The sequence below is a fragment of the Mus musculus genome, chromosome Y (assembly GCF_000001635.26).
Source record: "Mus musculus strain C57BL/6J chromosome Y, GRCm38.p6 C57BL/6J".
NCBI lineage: Eukaryota > Metazoa > Chordata > Mammalia > Rodentia > Muridae > Mus > Mus musculus.
Genome location: NC_000087.7, coordinates 67,405,435 through 67,425,496, shown reverse-complemented (window position 1 = coordinate 67,425,496; position 20,062 = coordinate 67,405,435). Strand labels below are relative to the sequence as shown.

At 40.3% G+C, this 20,062-nt stretch overlaps 1 protein-coding gene across 1 annotated transcript; it reads left to right on the top strand.

Moving 5' to 3' along the window:
• The first annotated feature begins 19,087 nt into the window (after window positions 1-19,087).
• On the top strand, window positions 19,088-19,786 carry Gm21794 (predicted gene, 21794). Its single transcript, XM_017318797.2, has one exon. It carries the CDS (start codon window positions 19,088-19,090, stop codon window positions 19,784-19,786), a length of 699 nt encoding a protein of 232 aa, XP_017174286.1.
• The last annotated feature ends 276 nt before the right edge of the window (window positions 19,787-20,062 follow it).

Genomic DNA, 20,062 nt, shown 5'->3' with positions numbered 1-20,062 from the left:
TGCTGCTATGAACATAGTGGAGCATGTGTCCTTCTTACCAGTTGGGGCATCTTCTGGATATATGCCCAGGAGAGGTATTGCTGGATCCTCCGGTAGTACTATGTCCAATTTTCTGAGGAACCGCCAGACGGATTTCCAGAGTGGTTGTACAAGCCTGCACTCCCACCAACAATGGAGGAGTGTTCCTCTTTCTCCACATCCTCGCCAGCATCTGCTGTCACCTGAATTTTTGATCTTAGACATTCTGACTGGTGTGAGGTGGAATCTTAGGGTTGTTTTGATTTGCATTTCCCTGATGATTAAGGATGTTGAACATTTTTTCAGGTGCTTCTCTGCCATTCGGTATTCCTCAGGGGAGAATTCTTTGTTCAGTTCTGAGCCCCATTTTTTAATGGGGTTGTTTGATTTTCTGAAGTCCACCTTCTTGAGTTCTTTATATATGTTGGATATTAGTCCCCTATCTGATTTAGGATAGGTAAAGATCCTTTCCCAATCTGTTGGTGGTCTCTTTGTCTTATTGACGGTGTCTTTTGCCTTGCAGAAACTTTGGAGTTTCATTAGGTCCCATTTGTCAATTCTCGATCTTACAGAACAAGCCATTGCTGTTCTGTTCAGGAATTTTTCCCCTGTGCCCATATCTTCAAGGCTTTTCCCCACTTTCTCCTCTATAAGTTTCAGTGTCTCTGGTTTTATGTGAAGTTCTTTGATCCATTTAGATTTGACCTTAGTACAAGGAGATAAGTATGGATCGATTCGCATTCTTCTACATGATAACAACCAGTTGTGCCAGCACCATTTGTTGAAAATGCTGTCTTTCTTCCACTGGATGGTTTTAGCTCCCTTGTCGAAGACCAAGTGACCATAGGTGTGTGGGTTCATTTCTGGGTCTTCAATTCTATTCCATTGGTCTACTTGTCTGTCTCTATACCAGTACCATGCAGTTTTTACCACAATTGCTCTGTAGTAAAGCTTTAGGTCCGGCATGGTGATTCCACCAGAGGTTCTTTTATCCTTGAGAAGAGTTTTTGCTATCCTAGGTTTTTTGTTATTCCAGATGAATTTGCAAATTGCTCCTTCTAATTCATTGAAGAATTGAGTTGGAATTTTGATGGGGATTGCATTGAATCTGTAGATTGCTTTTGGCAAGATAGCCATTTTTACAATATTGATCCTGCCAATCCATGAGCATGGGAGATCTTTCCATCTTCTGAGATCTTCTTTAATTTCTTTCTTCAGAGACTTGAAATTTTTATCATACAGATCTTTCACTTCCTTAGTTAGAGTCACGCCGAGATATTTTATATTATTTGTGACTATTGAGAAGGGTGTTGTTTCCCTAATTTCTTTCTCAGCCTGTTTATTCTTTGTGTAGAGAAAGGCCATTGACTTGTTTGAGTTAATTTTATATCCAGCTACTTCACCGAAGCTGTTTATCAGGTTTAGGAGTTCTCTGGTGGAATTTTTAGGGTCACTTATATATACTATCATATCATCTGCAAAAAGTGATATTTTGACTTCCTCCTTTCCAATTTGTATCCCCTTGATCTCCTTTTGTTGTCGAATTGCTCTGGCTAATACTTCAAGTACTATGTTGAAAAGGTAGGGAGAAAGTGGGCAGCCTTGTCTAGTCCCTGATTTTAGTGGGATTGCTTCCAGCTTCTCTCCATTTACTTTGATGTTGGCTACTGGTTTGCTGTAGATTGCTTTTATCATGTTTAGGTATGGGCCTTGAATTCCTGATCTTTCCAGAACTTTTATCATGAATGGGTGTTGGATCTTGTCAAATGCTTTTTCTGCATCCAACGAGATGATCATGTGGTTTTTGTCTTTGAGTTTGTTTATATAGTGGATTACATTGATGGATTTTCGTATATTAAACCATCCCTGCATTCCTGGAATAAAACCTACTTGGTCAGGATGGATGATTGCTTTAATGTGATCTTGGATTCGGTTAGCGAGAATTTTATTGAGGATTTTTGCATCGATATTCATAAGAGAAATTGGTCTGAAGTTCTCTATCTTTGTTGGATCTTTCTGTGGTTTAGGTATCAGAGTAATAGTGGCTTCATAAAATGAGTTGGGTAGAGTACTTTCTACTTCTATCTTGTGAAAAAGTTTGTGCAGAACTGGAATTAGATCTTCTTTGAAGGTCTGATAGAACTCTGCACTAAACCCGTCTGGTCCTGGGCTTTTTTTGGCTGGGAGACTATTTATAACTGCTTCTATTTCTTTAGGGGATATGGGACTGTTTAGAAGGTCAACTTGATCCTGATTCAACTTTGGTACCTGGTATCTGTCCAGAAATTTGTCCATTTCGTCCAGGTTTTCCAGTTTTGTTGAGTATAGCCTTTTGTAGAAGGATCTGATGGTGTTTTGGATTTCTTCAGGCTCTGTTGTTATGTCTCCCTTTTCAGTTCTGATTTTGTTAATTAGGATTTTGTCTCTGTGCCCTCTAGTGAGTCTAGCTAAGGGTTTATCTATCTTGTTGATTTTCTCAAAGAACCAACTCCTCGTTTGGTTAATTCTTTGAATAGTTCTTCTTGTTTCCACTTGGTTGATTTCACCCCTGAGTTTGATTATTTCCTGCCGTCTACTCCTCTTGGGTGAATTTGCTTCCTTTTTTTCTAGAGCTTTTAGATGTGTTGTCAAGCTGCTAGTATGTGCTCTCTCCCGTTTCTTCATGGAGGCACTCAGAGCTATGAGTTTCCCTCTTAGAAATGCTTTCATTGTGTCCCAAAGGTTTGGGTACGTTGTGGCTTCATTTTCATTAAACTCTAAAAAGTCTTTAATTTCTTTCTTTATTCCTTCCTTGACCAAGGTATCATTGAGAAGAGTGTTGTTCAGTTTCCACGTGAGTGTTGGCTTTCTGTTATTTTTTTTGTTATTGAAGATCAGCCTTAGTGCATGGTGATCTGATAGGATACATGGGACAATTTCAATATTTTTTAATCTGTTGAGGCCTGTTTTGTGACCTATTATGTGGTCAATTTTGGAGAAGGTACCATGAGGTGCTGAGAAGAAGGTATATCCTTTTGTTTTAGGATAAAATGTTCTGTAGATATCTGTCAGATCCATTTGTTTCATCACTTCTGTTAGTTTCAGTGTGTCCCTGTTTAGTTTCTGTTTCCATGATCTGTCCATTGGTGAAAGTGGTGTGTTGAAGTCTCCCACTATTATTGTGTGAGGTGCAATGTGTGCTTTGAGCTTTACTAAAGTTTCTTTAATGAATGTGGCTGCCCTTGTATTTGGCGCATAGATATTCAGAATTGAGAGTTCCTCTTGGAGGATTTTACCTTTGATGAGAACAAAGTGACCCTCCTTGTCTTTTTTGATGACTTTGGGTTGGAAGTCAATCTTATCAGATATTAGAATGGCTACTCCAGCTTGTTTCTTCATACCATTTGCTTGGAAAATTGTTTTCCAGCCTTTTATTCTGAGGTAGTGTCTATCTTTTTCTCTGAGATGTGTCTCCTGTAAACAGCAAAATGTTGGGTCTTGTTTGTGTAGCCAGTTTGTTAGTCTATGTCTTTTTATTGGGGAGTTGAGACCATTGATGTTAAGAGATATTAAGGAATAGTAATTGTTGCTTCCTGTTATTTTTGTTGTTAAAGTTGGCATTCTGTTCTTGTGGCTGTCTTCTTTTAGGTTTGTTGGGGGATTACCTTCTTGTTTTTTCTAGGGCATTGTTCCCGTTCTTGTATTGGTTTTTTTCTGTTATTAACCTTTGAAGGGCTGGATTCGTGGAGAGATAATGTGAGAATTTGGTTTTGTCGTGGAATACTTTGGTTTCTCCATCTATGGTAATTGAGAGTTTGGCTGGGTATAGTAGCCTGGGCTGGAATTTGTGTTCTCTTAGTGTCTGTATAACATCTGTCCAGGCTCTTCTGGCTTTCATAGTCTCTGGTGAAAAATCTGGTGTAATTCTGATAGGCTTGCCTTTGTATGTTACTTGACCTTTTTCCCTTACCGCTTTTAGTATTCTATCTTTATTTAGTGCATTTGTTGTTCTGATTATTATGTGTCGGGAGGAATTTCTTTTCTGGTCCAGTCTATTTGGAGTTCTGTAGGCTTCTTGTATGTTCATAGGTATCTCTTTCTTTATATTTGGGAAGTGTTCTTCAATAATTTTGTTGAAGATGTTTGCTGGTCCTTTGAGTTGAAAATCTTCATTCTCATCCACTCCTATTATCCGTAGGTTTGGTCTTCTCATTGTGTCCTGGATTTCCTGGATATTTTGAGTTAGGATCTTTTTGCATTTTCCATTTTCTTTGATTGTTGTGCCGATGTTCTCTATGGAATCTTCTGCACCTGAGATTCTCTCTTCCATCTCTTGTATTCTGTTGCTGATGCTCAAATCTATGGTTCCAGATTTCTTTCCTAGGGTTTCTATCTCCAGTGTTGCCTCACTTTGAGTTTTCTTTATTGTTTCTACTTCCCTTTTTAGGTCTAGTATGGTTTTGTTCATTTCCATCACCTGTTTGTATGTTTTTTCCTCTTTTTCTGTAAGGACTTCTACCTGTTTGATTGTGTTTTCCTGTTTTTCTTTAAGGACTTGTAACTCTTTAGCAGTGTTCTCCTGTATTTCTTTAAGTGATTTATTAAAGTCCTTCTTGATGTCCTCTACCATCATCATGAGATATGCTTTTAAATCTAGGTCTAGGTTTTCGGGTGTGTTGGGGTGCCCTGGACTGGGCGAAGTGGGAGTACTGGGTTCTGATGATGGTGAGTGGTCTTGGTTCCTGTTAGTAGGATTCCTACGTTTACCTTTCGCCATCTGGTAATCTCTGGAGTTAGTAGTTATAGTTGACTCTGTTTAGAGATTGTTCTTCTGGTGATTCTGTTACCGTCTCTCAGCAGACCTGGGAGACAGATTCTCTCCTCTGAGTTTCAGTGCTCAGAGCACTCTCTGCTGGCAAGCTCTCTTACAGGGAAGGTGCGCAGATATCTTGTTTTTGGACCTCCTCCTGGTCGAAGAAGAAGGCCCAAAACAGGGCCTCTCTCAGAAGCTGTGTTGCTTTGGCAGTTCCCAGAAGCTGTCAGCTTCTGTGGTGCAGACTCTCACCTGTGCAGACTAAAATCCTAAGTTCCAGGGAGTCCTGGAACCAAGATGGTGACCGCTGCTCCTGAGGCCGAGGTCGTCTCCCGAGCCAGGCGGACACCTGTCCTCTGGTCCGGATGGTGGCCGGTTATCTGCGGCCCGCCCAGGCTGCTGCCTCAGCGGCTCTGTGCTTCTGCCCGTCCCAGAAGCTGTCCGGTTCTCTGGCGCACCCTCTAACCTGCTCAGACTAATTTCCTAGGTCCCGCTGAGTCCCGGAACCAAGATGGCGACCGCTGCTGCTGAGGCTGAGGTCGCCTCCCAAGCCAGGCGGACACCTGTCCTCTGGTCCGGATGGTGGCCGGTTGTCTGCGGCCCGCCCAGGCTGCTGCCTCAGCGGCTCTGTGCTTCTGCCCGTCCCAGAAGCTGTCCGGTTCTCTGGCGCACCCTCTAACCTGTTCAGACTAATTTCCTAGGTCCCGCTGAGTCCCGGAACCAAGATGGCGACCAGACATGTCTTTCTTTTTTCGAGCTCCCATTCTCTCATTCTGTTAGGTTTCTGACATACTGTCCTGAACCTCTTCTAGTATTCCCTGTCCCTCCACATTGGCTGTTTGGCAGGTTTCATCCTCTAGACAGTTTTATATCAGCTTGGTGCCCAGGCCCAGGCGTAAGTCTCCCTCTTCATGCTTAAGGTCAAGGTCACTTCCTAGCTTACTACATAAGGCTACAGTTAGAGACCCCGAACAAGAATACCAGGGAGAAATGCGATCCACTTCCTTAACAAAGTTCTGCAGTGTACTGGAGGCAACCTGCCTGTAATGCAGTGATCACTGACTGTGAGGAGGCCATGATAGAGTGAGTCCCTGCTCCGATCTACACCCCATTTATAGTACTGCTTAAGCAAAGCGAAAGTAAACACAGTACTCTGTTCCCTTGTCTACGGAAGGCTTAGAAGATACCTCAGTGCTGCCACTTATCTACGTCGGACTGACAACACCTCATTTTTCAGCACCAGCCTCGATGGACCTCAAATTTCAGCACCAGCCTCGATGGACAGAATAAGAAACAGAATGAGGGCCAGGGCAACCAAGACTAGAGCTTCTACTGCCCCTTCCTAGGGTGCATCTAGATTAAGACCGAAATCAATAGGGATAAGAGGGTCACGATGAGACATACCTCTCCAAACTTACCTTTTCCCTGCAGTTCTGAATCCACCCCATTTCCAGGGGTTCTCCTCAATGCCAGCGATGTTGATCCTGGCTTTATGGCACCGGATGACCTGCGCTACCATCTCGCCAGCAAGAACACATGCAGGACACTCAGATCTTTCTGCAGTAAAGCTTTAATACATCTCCAGAGATAGATGAACAGCTTCAAGACAGGAGACCCAGAGAGCAGAAAACCCCTCCCTTATATAGGTTGCAAAGTATGGTTAGAAATACGGTTGGAGACGTGAATCACCGGAATTGTCTGCCCACCATCAGCCTGATGACGCCATTGGAGTGGCAGGGCTCAGGTAATGGAACGATACCCTGACGCCTGAGCGTACTCACCATGAGCAATGTTGACAATGGTGTTGTCAGCACCATCTTGTATTGGTGACCGTGAGGGCGGCTCCTCACAGTGGTAGAAGTAATTACAGGGTTTCTCTGATCCTGATTTGAATTTGGTACCTGATATCTGTCTAGATAAGTGTCCATTTTATCCAGACTTTCAAGTTTTGTTGAGTACAGCCTTGAATAGTAGGATCTGATGATATTGAAAATTTACTAAATTTCTGGTGTTATTTCTCCCTTTTCATTTCTGATTTTGCTAAATTGGATGCTGTCCTTGTGTTCTTTATTTAGTCTGTCTAATGGTTTATCTATCTTGTTGATTTTTTCAAAGAAAAAGCTCCCAGTTTGTTTGATTATTTTTGTATTGTTCCTTTGTTTCCACTTGGTTGATTTTAGCACTGAGTTTGATTATTTCCTGACTTCAACTCCTTTTGGGTGAATTTGCTTCTTTTTGTTCTATAGTGTTAAGGTGTGATGTCAACCTACTCCTATATCCTCTCTCCGGTTTTTTTTTAGAGGCATTCAGAGAGAGCTATGAGTGTTCCTCTTAGGGCTATTTTCATTGTGTTCCATAACTTGCAGTATGTTGTAGCTACATTTTCATTAAACTCTGAAAAGTCTTTAATTTAGTTCTATATTTCTTCCTTGACTGTTTTGTCACTGACTAGATTGTTGTACACATTCCACGTGTATGTGCGTTTTCAATTATTTATATTATTGTTGAAGTTAGTCTGTGGTGATCTGATAGGAAGCAGAAAATTATTTCAATAATTTTATATCTGTTGAGGCATGTTATGTGACTGAGTGTATGGTCAATTTTGGAGAAGGCATCGTGAAGTCCCGAGAAGAACGGACATTCGTTTGTTTTAGGATAAAATGTTCTATAGATATCACCTAAACGTATTTGCTTCATAAATTCTGCAAGTTTCACCATGTATCTTTTTAGTTTTAGTTTCCAGGATCTGTCCATTAATGAGGGAGGGGTGTTGAAGTCTTCCAATATTATTGTGTGTGGTACAATGTGAGTTTTGAGCTTTACTAAAGTTTCTTTTATGAATGTGGATGTCATTGCATTTGGAGTATATATGTTTAGATTTGGGAGTCCATCTTGGTAAATATTAACTTTAATGAATATGACGTTTCCCGCCTTGCCTATTTTAATAACTTTTGGTTGAAAGTCAATTTTATTTGATATTAGAATGGCTGCTCCACCTTATTTCTTCGGATCATTTGCTTGGAAAGTTCTTTTCCAGCCTTTTAGTCTGAGGTAATTTCTGACTTTGTCCTTGGTGTTTGTTTTTGGTATGCTGAATATTGCTTACACATCCATTTTTTTATTCTATGCCTTTTTACTGGTGAACTGAGTCCACTGATATTAAGAGATCCTAAGAAAAGTCCTTGTTGCTTCCTGTTATTTTTGTTATTAGAGTTGCAATTTTGTTCATGTAGCTATCTTCTTTTAGGTTTCCTTCACCTTTAATTTGTTCTTTTTTCTCGAGTGTAATTTCCCTCTTTATATTGAAATTGTCCCTTTATTATCGTTTGATGTGCTGGATGCATTGGAAGATATTGTGTAAATATTGTATTGTCACAGAATACCTTGTTTTCCCAAGCTATGTTAAAAGAGTTTTGCTTCATGTCTTGGCTGGCATTTCTGCTCTCTTACATTCTGTATGACTTCAGCCCTAGATTTTCTCCTTTCATAGTCTCAGGGGAGAAGTTATGTGTAATCCTGATAGATCTTGCTTTATATATTACTTGACCATTTTCCCTTACTGCTTTTAATATTCTTTCTTTGTTTTGTGCATTTGGTGTTTTGACTATTATATGATGGCAGAAATTATTTTTTTCCGGTCCAAATAATTTGGCGTTCTGTAGTCTCCTTGTTTATTCATGAGCATATCTTTCTTTAAGTTAGGGATTTTTTTCTATAATATTGGTAAAAATATTCACTAGCCCTATAATTTGGAAACCTTACTTCTTATCTATGCCTATACTGGATTTCATGTACGTAATTATGTCATTTCTAAAAGCTGTTTCAAAAATTCACCTGGGTAGTATTTCCTGAGAAATTCAAATCATTAATACTTTATTCCCTTTTACTAATATAGCATATTATGTTTCCATTTTCTGTTGTCCATATAGTACAGAGCCCAGCATTTGACAAAGATGAGAATATATCACCTCAGGTAGAAACAGATGAAGATACGGTGTAATATTTTCAATTTTTTCCCATTTCAATAGAGTACTTCAAAAGTGGTGTTTGTGATCCCTTGACTGGAGAAGTAGATTCAGGAAAAAGAGAAATTCAGGGTCAGATGCTCTTATATGTGTAGTTCAAGACCAGATTGTGGTCCTTTAGACCTTGTGATCACAAAAACATAGCAACTAGTACAATACAACCACCTGCATGAGATGTTCCCAGATATACACACAAAGAAAAGGAGAACCATTATAAAAATAATAGAAGCACCATTTGGGAAGAAGAAGGATCTCAGCAATGGTAGTACAGTTATGAAGAAGTGCTGTGAGGTGTAAATGTATGAATTGTTTAAAGTAAATATTACAAGTTTTTTTTGGAATTCTACCATGTATTTTATATGGATATGACATATGGTTCAAATCAAATATTATATATTCATTAAAAATAATTAAAATAATTTTCTGTGTAAAGTTTTTTGTGTGGTAGAAAAAATGTCCTATGGTGAGACTCCAACTTAAAGTGTATCTCGCAGGAAGGTAAATCCCCTAGACGTTTCCAAGCTTGTTTTCCCTGATCTCTGAAAATACAGCTAGGAAGAAGCTCTTTGTTCTCTATAGCCAGCAAAAAGGCTTTTTGTTTCTATACTTTTCAACCAGAGATGCCTGCCTTCCTGTGCCAAGGACAAGGAGATAAAAATTTAGAAAGGACTCACGCCCCACTCCTGCCTTGTAAATTTCACCAAGAACATCAGGAAGAGAAGAACTCCCTTGCCCACATTTCCCAACTCCACCCAACTCTCCTCCCAACTCCTCCCAATTCCCCAGCTAGCTGCTAAAAGCCCCTTACTGTCACAGCTCGGTGTCAAACTCCCCTGCCCTGCTAGGCAGAGTGACTTTGTCCTCAGCCAGCTAATAGTAAAACCTCTTGCAGTTTGCATCAGTTGTGGTTTTCTCTTGGGTCATTGGGGTGCTGGCCAGCTCATCCCGGGACTTGAGAGGAGGCCCAGCTTCTGAGGTCTTACATTTGGGGGCTTCTCCACCATGATTTGTGGCCTACCCCAATTCTCAGAGACCCTGCTTGGAGGTAGGATTCTATCTTTGTCTGTATCTTTGTCTCTATCTTTTTCTATAACTTTCCTCTATCTTTGTCTCTAATATTTGTGCCAGCTCTGTTTGAATTCACTATTCTCCGTTTGCAGTTGTAAATGCTCGTGAGAACAACGAACTCCCTTTTTCAGATGGAAAAGGGTTACTGACAGACATGTCAGGAGAAACCGGCTGCCACCCTTTGGGACATCCCTGGAGTTCTGAGGGAGTTCTAGGGATACCTGGAGATCTCCTATCAGTGTGCCAAGTGAGAGTGTGCTCACTCGGCTGTCTGTTTCTGTTACTGGGTGCCAAGTGAGTGTGTGCTTTCTTGGCCATCTTATTGGGGCCTGGTCTTGGTTATTGTAATCTTTTTTGTGTATATGTTTTTTTTCCCTGTATGTGACTCTGATGATGGGACCGACTATTATCATGCCCCTTGGACTGACCCTTGATCACTCGACTGAAATTAAGACTAACACTCACATTCTCTCTGTGGATGTCTGAAATCGATTTTAGAGAACTTTCTGATCTACAGAATGGCCAGCTTTGATGATAGTTGGCCACTAGAGGGCACTCTTTGTTTGGTTCTGTTTTCAGCTCTTAAAGTTGTTTTACAGAGGGGACCAGGGTCTCAGCCAGATTACGTGCCATACATTCTCATCTAGAAAAATTTAGCACAGGATCCCCCCTCTCCCATCCTGTTTAAAGCCTTGGGTTAAAAAGAATAATCCAGGCTCCCCAGTCCTGGCCCTCTGCCACCCAGAGGTGAAAAAAAAAGTTAAAACTGGCACAGGTTGAACTGCAGCCCTCGGTTTCTCCCAAGATCTATCCAGAGTTAGAAGAACCTCCAAAATGGCATAGCACCCCACCCCCATATTCCCAACTGGTCCCCTCCAAGAACTCTCAACAGGGTGCCACTAGATATTTGGGGAGGGACCAGTTGCTAAAGCCCAAGGCCAGCGAGCTCGAAGCCCAGAGTGACCAGATTCAACCATTGCACTGCCTTTATGTACTTATGACCCTCCTCCAGCAGGCCCCAGACAACTGCTGACCCTTCAGTAATGGCCCTTTTCCTCCTCTGAACTCTATAACTGGAAGGCTAATCACACCTCCCTTCTTTGAAAACCCCTCTAGCCTGCTAATCTAATGGAATCTCTCATATTCTCTCTTCAGCCTACTTGGGATGACTGTCAGCAGCTACTGATTCTTTCACCACAGAGGAGAAGGAGAGGATTCTGAGAGGAAAGAAAGAGCATGCTGGGGGCCAATTGACTACCAATAAAACTTCTGAATGAAATGGATGCAGCCTTCCCTCTGACATGTCCTGACAGGACTGACCATATGGAGCAATTGACAATTTTCAGCTGGGCTCTGATAATAGAACTGAAAGGAGCTGGCAGGTGCCCCACCAATTTGGCCAAGGTAAGAGAGATCCTACAAGAGAAAAAGGAGCCCCCAGCAGTGTTTTTAGAATACCTCTGAAAGGTATAGAGGTGTTACACTACCTTTGACCCTACTTCGGCGTGCCAGCATGTGACAAGTGTCATGGCTTCCATTGGGCAGTATTCTTCTGACATTAGGAAAAGGTTACAGCGTCTAGAGAGTCCGAAAACATTATCTTTACAACATCTGTTTAAGGAGTCAGAAAAGTGTACCATAAGAGAGAGAGTGAGAAGTCAGCACCAGGGTATATTGTGCTCTGAGTCTGCAGACATGCTTAAGGTCCCCAAAAGACCCTAAATGGGATCATAAGACCTCTGGTGAACGGAACACAACCTCTGCTCCAATCCAATCTCACAGGTTCTGAGACTGCATTAATTAGGGAAGCAGAAAAACTGGCCTGACAATGGTCACAAGTCCCTCTGGTCTGTGCCAGCACCTGGCCAACTTGTTGGACGGAGTCTGAGGACAGCCCCAAGGTCCTCACAGAAACATCCAGGAGATCTTAAGACCTTTGTGAATGGAAAACCACTTCTGCTCCAATCCTATCATGCAGGACCTGAGACTGCATTCATTAGGGAAGCAGATAAACCGGCCTGACCAGGGTCACAAGTCCCTTCCAATCCATTACAGCACTGGGCACCTTGGGGGCAGAGTCTGTGGACACCCCAAAGGTCCCCACAGGACTCTCCATGGGATCTTAGTACCTCTAGTGAGTGGATTACAACATCTGCCAGGAGGAAGGTTCGAACACCAGATATCTGGGACCCTTCTCTGCAAGAGGAGATCTTGCCTGCAGAGAGTACTCTGAACACTCAAACTCAGGAGAAAACTAGTCTCCGAAGTCTGCTGATAGAGGCTAACATAATCACCTGACCATCGTTATGGCAACTATTAGAAAACAAAGCATTTAATTGGAGGCTTTGTTACATTTTCAGAAGATTGGTCAATCATCACGGGAGGTACCCCATCACTGGAGCAATAGAGAACACTTGATCCTTAGGCAAAGAGAGAGATTCCGCCATTGTATTGGCTTCTTGAAAACTCAAACTCATCCTTGTTGACACACCTATCCTCCAATGAAGCCACACCTTCTCGTATTCCTTCTAATCTTTAAACTCACTGCCACTTCCTGGTAATGAAATATTCATATATATGTGTCTATAGGGGATTTATTATTCAAACCACCACTTTTCCCATTGCTCGATCAGCTATTTTTTTTTAAATATAACCTAAAGGGCTCCCATTTATTAAGGACTACTTATGAGCTTAGCCACAGTGATGGGCCCTCCCACATCAATCATTAGACTAGAAAATAACCCATAGACTTACCTAATGACTAAGTGATTGGAGACAGATGTTCAATTGTTCTCTCTTCTCAGGTAACTGTAGATTGTCAAGATGGGAAAAAAATAATGTTCCATCACAGTAATGTTTAACTTACTCCATAACCTACACAAACATTACTCAACACCATCTATTGCATTCTGCACCTGCATAGACACACTTCCATGTATGACATAAGTGAAGGGTGACTACCTCCATCAGCAAGGATACTCAATAATATGTGACATGAACTGAATATTTCCTATAGCCTCACAACCCCCACATTCTACTGTGTGTTACACTTATTGGGGGACTTGCTAATCTGTCCAATATCCTGCCACCAAAGCTATGACAAAAAAAAATCCTCATCAGGAAATCCAATGAATTTTACCTGATTTCTTTCTCCTGAGGCAACTGAGAGTTATCCCTTAATGCTTATATTAGTGTCTGATTCATCTGTAATAAACCCACTACTATTAACAGCTACATCACAGGAGGTATGACAAATACCATCTCCCATGAGTTGGCCAAGCCTTTTCAGCAGCTTTTTTGAAGTATCCTTTCTATACTAAAAAATCCATTGATTCCTTTATTTTTAAGTGTGTAATTTAATGATTTTAACACATTTTCACCTCCGTTCCATTTTCCCATCATTTTCTGCTACTTCATATGATATTGCAATCTATTAAAATATAGTAGTGAATACAGTGAAAGGACCAGTGTGTGAAGCAGCAAATTTCTTTATTTCTCAGACAACAGATACACTGCCAGAATCTTCCAGGTACAACTGCTTGGTAACTTTGTGTCTAATGTTAGCATGATTCTTCCAGAAAAAAGCTTAAAGAATTAAACCATGGTTACTCTGGACCAGACAAGTCAGTATCACTAGTGAAAAACATTCATGTAAATCATTTTCATCACTGTTACAATGTGCCTTAGCAGCAAGGAAAACAGGTCCATGGTCACAAGAGTATGAAAGAGGCATCAAGGAGCACAGTTGTCCAACTTATTAGCAGCCAGTAAGCATCAACACAGGAAGCGACCAAAGACAATAAATACCTTCCAAGACATGTTCCCAATGACCATGTTCCTTTACAAGTGCCTCACCCCTTCCATGCACACCCATCAATCAATTAACTCATTGATTAAAGCCCTCAGGGTCCAATCACTTTTCAGATTGTATATATTGTTCTACCTTTGAACATTGTATTTCGGAACAAAATCTTCATCAAAGACCCAAGACTGACATTGCAAACCCATTTCACCACAGAATTCTTTATGTTACAAAATGTGATAGGATCTATCTGTCTCTTTAAGGGTATCTCTGTCTAGCAGTTACAAAAGCAGAACGTCCAGGCCAACAGAATCATCACCACCATGAGCTTTTTTTTTTTTTTAATATGAGTTCAAGAAGAAGGAAAATGCAATGCAAGTTAAGGGTCTTGATCCCCTATCCATCCATCTTAAAGCCATAGGGTGGACCCAGAAGTTTAGGTCAAAAGTGTAAATTTCACCAATACTACAAACAACTGTGATGATTTCTAGCCATCTCCAGTTTCAGTGTGGTATTTAGTCCCACCATCTACATCAAGGCATATTGCCTAATGTGAAATAATGCCAGCTGTTTATTGCAAAAACCACTATGTGTTGACTTGGATGTAAAATGAGACATCTATAATATAGATACACTTGTACACGTACACATACTCACAGAAAGAGGCAAGAAGTAGAGGAGCTGAGTCTTAGGATCCCTCAATGAAGAGATAGTGGAAATCTTTTAAGGCAGAGATGTCATTGAGAAACTGTATGTCTCTATCTGCACAAAATCAGGCCAGTCTGCCTTCCATCAATGAGTTGTAGGTTCTCACTATCCATCATCCCCACTTGAGAAGGTATGGACAGTTAATGAAAGATGGAGAGTCAGTTTTCATCAAAGGTATGCCCTTTGAAGGTTATAGGTTGGCCAGGCACTACTGGTAGCCCCATATCCAAGATTTTATGGGCAACACAATTGATTTGAATGGGTTTTATCAAAAGGGAGAAAAGAAGACATGAATTTGGAAGGAGGATTTAGGTGGAAATGGATCTGGTTTTGGTTCGGGAGGAGTTATTAAGAGAACTGGAAAGTAAATTCCATCAAAATATATTGTATGAATTTCTCAAGTTATTAATGAATGTAGTTCTTAATATACAATATCTGTACTGAACCTATACAGACGACTTATATTTCCATCTCCTAAATAACAAACCCTTGTATAGCAGTTTCATTACATTAAGGGCAAAAGTAATCCAGAGATTATTTAAAATAAAGAAGGATCAGAGGTGATGGCCCAGGGGCAAATTCATGTGTGTGTTCATTTACTTACAACACCAGTGCTTAGGATTTTTAGAGGGGCAGAGACAGGAAGATGAATATGACTTCCTGAAAGCCAGCCTCACTATTAGCTCAGCAGGAAACCCTATCAAAAGCAGATAAATTAGGGAGTGAAGGAGCAAATCATACTATGCCCTTCCCTAGCCTCTGAACTTACCTGTACAGATCTGTGTGCAGAAACACATGAATATAATTAAAATATACAAGAGCTTATCTTGCATAGCTTATATGCAGTGTTTTGTTATCTTAGCCTAGAGTCCTGAGGACTTTATATCATTAGAGTTCCTGAAGCAAACTCCCCAGATATAGTTGATGGGTATATCTTGTTACTATGCAAAGAGACCTCAGTTAAATTTGTGTGTCAGTGACTCCAAAACACCTTTCCTTCTCTACCTTCCTTTATATGGCACAGAACGACCTGTAAATAATTAAAATATGAAAACAAAACTTTTTCACGAATTTAGGCTTGTGTTAAAATAATATTTATAACATTTTATTGAATGGAACAGAAATCTTCAGCTCCCAGGAGAAATACAGTGAATCCTGTAGGCTTCTGTTTTGTCCCATTATGAAAAAAATTAATTGCAAATCGACAGTTCCCACACTTTTTCCTAAATCAGGATGAAGGGATATGTTTCCATACAAATAAGTAATGCCAAAGTGATTAATCAAGTAGAAATGTGGCAGGGTTAGGATGCCTTTGGCTGATGTGACAATGATGACTGATTAGTCTCTTGTTATGCAAATAACCCTAACCTCTAAGAAAAGAAAAGTAATGATATAAAATATTCCAAGAAGTGGCATGGAAAATTATTACTTGATTACAATTTCTTTTACATACTTTATTAGTTTGAATAATTGTGGCTCACAGCAGATCAAATATTCAAAGGAGTTAGTTTTCCAGGTGGTGGGACGTTTAGAAAGAATTAGGATTTGTGTTTTCATTAAAAGTGATTTGGCACTGGGCTTGAAATATCAAACAACCATTGAAATATCAAAAACTCTCTCTCATTCTCTCTCTCTCTCTCTCTTTCTCTCTCTCTTTCTCTCTCTCTTTCTCTCTCTCTGTCACTCTCTCTCAGTCTCTCTCATGTTTTAAGCCATTCATCAAGTGGTTGACATCTAGTATTAATCCATTGCGTGTTAATTATACAGAGTAAGGCAATCAACATTTATGATATGGATGTGAAATGGTCTTTCTTGTTTTTTTTTTTTTTTTTTTTTTTTTTAGTTAACTCAACCTGGGAATATAGAACCTCAGATAAAGAACTGCCTCCATCACATTGGCCAGTTGCCACACCTTTAAGGAAGGATCTTTCTTGGATGGCTGTTGTTGAAGGGTCTAGCCCACTATGGGTAGTGTCATCATCTATGAAAAGAATATACAAAGTGTGGTGGTGACCGTGGAAGGGCCAGAAATTGATGTTTCTGGAAGAACTGAAGATCTATATGGCATGAAAAATTAAAGTGCCCGCTAATTTGTAAGTAAATTCCATACTTACCAGTGTTCAATATTTTGTCTACCCATATTTCAAAAGTAAAATTATCAAATATATTTCACCCTGTGTTACTGCATTTAATCTATGAAATTACTTGTAACCAGAAATACTGAAAAAATTTAAAGGCCTTTAAAACATGACTGGTTGATATTGGGTTTGTTTAACTTTATCACAACTTTGAAGGCAGGACCAAGAGCTAGATTGTCTTCTCATTTTACAAAGAATCCATGATTCAAGGTTGCAACTGGCTTCAATACAAGGTACTTAACACTGTAAAATTTCTGCTTTGTTTGAATAAAATAGTAATTGCTCTAACTTTGGTTTTCTTAAACAGAATTTTGATGTGCTATCCAGTGTGCTGCCTCAAAGAGTCTGGCACCATTTCTGACACTAAGAACAGTTGAAAGATAACCAGGGAAAGTTTGGAACAGGGAAAATAACCACCAAGGATGTTGGTGAATCAGAAACTGAAAGCTTTCACAGGAGGAAAATAATAACAAAAGCAAAACAAAGCAATCAACAAACAAATAAACAGAAACCCAACCACCAAAAAAATAAAAACAATACAAGAGTGATTTACTTGGGCAGAATGTGACTCAGGTCATCAGGACATTTCTGCAGGGATTTCATTTTGGATTTCAAGGAGGCCATATGAAAAGGTAAAGCCTAGATGGTTAATGTTTCTGAGTGTAATTAGGGAAGGAACCAGCATGAGTGGGGTCTATGATGCAAGCTGAAATAGGTGATGTCACAGAGCACTGGTCATAGATTGCACATCTATTCCACTTAGAGACACTAGAATCCCTAGAAGGTGTGTCCACTATTTTCCCAGTGGTGTGTGAAAGGCAGGCCAGCTCCTGAACCCCAACTTGTTCCTCAAGCTTTTGTGCCCTGGTCTGTATCAAAAGACAGAATCTTGACGACTAAGACATTTTCTTTGGGTAAGTACATTTATGAAGTAACTGGGACCATCATAGCTATAGAAAGCTGAAAGTTTTCCCTCCCACACTGAGTAACTGTACATTCTAAATTCTCCCATGTTTGGGGCCAGGGGCATGGCTGATCCAGTTTAGTTGATCTCCTGAATTTATTATCCTTGCTAACGATATCTCCTTCAAAATTCCATCAAAATGCCAAAGCTCTTCTTTGTCCGTATGTATTTTAGAAAATGTTACTTCTAAATGGCTGATACTGGGCCTGGAGCGATGGCTCAGCAGTTAGGAGCACTGACTGCTCTTCCAGAGGTCATGAGTTCAAATCCCAGCAACCACATGGTGGCTCACAACCATACTAATGAGATCTGACACCCTCTTCTGGAATGTCTGAGGACAGCTACAGTGTATTTAGATACAATAATAAAAGAAATCTTAAAAAAAAATGGCTGATATTGCCTGGACTTGTTGAGGCCGGAGTTGCAGTGGCATATAATCACCAAATAATCCTGAGTCTGGGTCAGGTAACACAATACAGAAGGCCAGTGTTGTGCTGTGTCCCTGGGATATTTGTGAATATTGCCACCTATTTGACAGCTTGCAGGTACAAGAGAGGGTAGGTAAGAACTCTGGCTCATTTTCTTTATTCTGTTCTCTCCTTGATCATTTTGGGTAAAAGGCATACCAACTTCCACATTGACATAGACATGCAAGGAGATGTTCCTCAGAAGAGGCAAATTAGCTCAGGGCTGAAGACATATTCATCTGAGTATGTTATGCTGAGCTGTGGAGAATTACTTGTTAATTTCCCTTTGATAATTTCCTTGTTTCCCTTATTTATTTGTTTGTTGTTGTTGTTGTTGTTGTTTTGTTTGTTTGTTTTTTCTTTGGATGGGTGTTTAATTTTACTTTGAGTGTGTTTGTGTGTAGCTTTGACTGTTAGGAAAATCACTTTGTAGAATAGACTAGCCTTTATCTCACTAAGTTTTGCCTCCCTCTGCCTCTTGAGTACTAGGATTAAAGACTTGGGTTACTACCATCTCCTATTAACTTCTGATTTGATTGTTTGTTTTGTTTTGTTTTGTTTGTTTTTCTTTTTTGTTTTTTGTTTGTTTTGTTTTGTTTTTGTTGGTTTTTTGTTTTAGTTGTTAATGTTGTAGCTGATTTGCAGACATTTTTCCTTTGTCTACCACTGGCTGCCCTGGAACTCACTTTGTAGACCAGGCTGGTCTCTAAGTCAGAAATCTGCCTGACCCTGCCTTCTAAAAGCTGGGATTAAATGAGTGTGCCACCATAGCTAGATTATGATCTACTTATTTTGATCAAATTAAGTTTAGAAGCCCAAACATGTTTAGCATAGCCTTCTTGACCTGCTCAAAATTTCCATTAGAGAAGAGCCTTGGTCCAGCATTCTCTCCAACCCTACACCCATTGCCTTTTAGTAACTCATATATATGACAGTAGCAACAGCATTGTGTCTGGTTTAAACAGGCAATATCTTCAATCCAAGGCAATGGGCAAGTATATTTGAACACAGAATGATAGCCACAAGACATCTGCCTGGGTTTGGTATGGTATACCACAGCAAGGCTACAGCCATGTAGAAGAAAATACCTTTGAAGAGGCTTAGCATGTCCTCCCTCATGAAGAAGAGGAGGAGGAAGTCTTCTTCCAACACCCTGAGGAATATTGTCGGCTGCAGAATTTCTCATTGTTGGAAGGAAGGTAATGAGCCTGTCACCCAATGGAAGGCCATAGTTCTAGGTCAACTGCCAACAAACCCTTCTCTTTACTTGGTGAAGTATGATGGAATTGACAGCATCTATGGACAGGAGCTCTACAGTGATGACAGGATTTTAAACCTTAAGGTTTTGCCTCCCATAGTAGTATTTCCTCAGGTGAGGGATGCCCACCTTGCCAGAGCCCTGGTTGGCAGAGCGGTACAACAAAAATTTGAGAGGAAAGATGGCTCTGAGGTCAACTGGAGGGGGGTGGTGCTAGCCCAGGTGCCAATCATGAAGGATTTGTTTTACATTACCTACAAGAAGGATCCAGCTCTCTATGCTTATCAGCTCCTGGATGACTACAAGGAAGGTAACCTCCACATGATTCCAGACACTCCTCCAGCTGAGGAGAGATCAGGAGGTGACAGTGATGTGTTGATAGGTAACTGGGTGCAGTACACCAGAAAAGATGGTTCTAAAAAGTTCGGAAAGGTTGTTTACCAAGTTCTAGACAATCCTTCCGTGTTCTTTATCAAGTTTCATGGTGACATCCATATCTATGTCTATACTATGGTGCCAAAGATTCTTGAAGTTGAAAAATCATAAAGTACAGAAATGTAAACATATAGGGCTGGAAGAAAAAAAAAGTTTTTTTTCCTGTGTTAGCTATATAAGGGTCTTTGACAATCCCAGTATCTTTGCCAATAAAATGTATTTTGTTCTAAAAATGTAAATGTGTGACATGACATGCTGTGAGTGAACAATTTGCTGGAAGAGATGGCCTACAGTGGAAGGAACATCAAATGAAGATGAAAGTTTCATTTCAGGCGGTGAACTATACATAAACCTAAAATCATACATGCTAAAATGAACAGCTTCTCT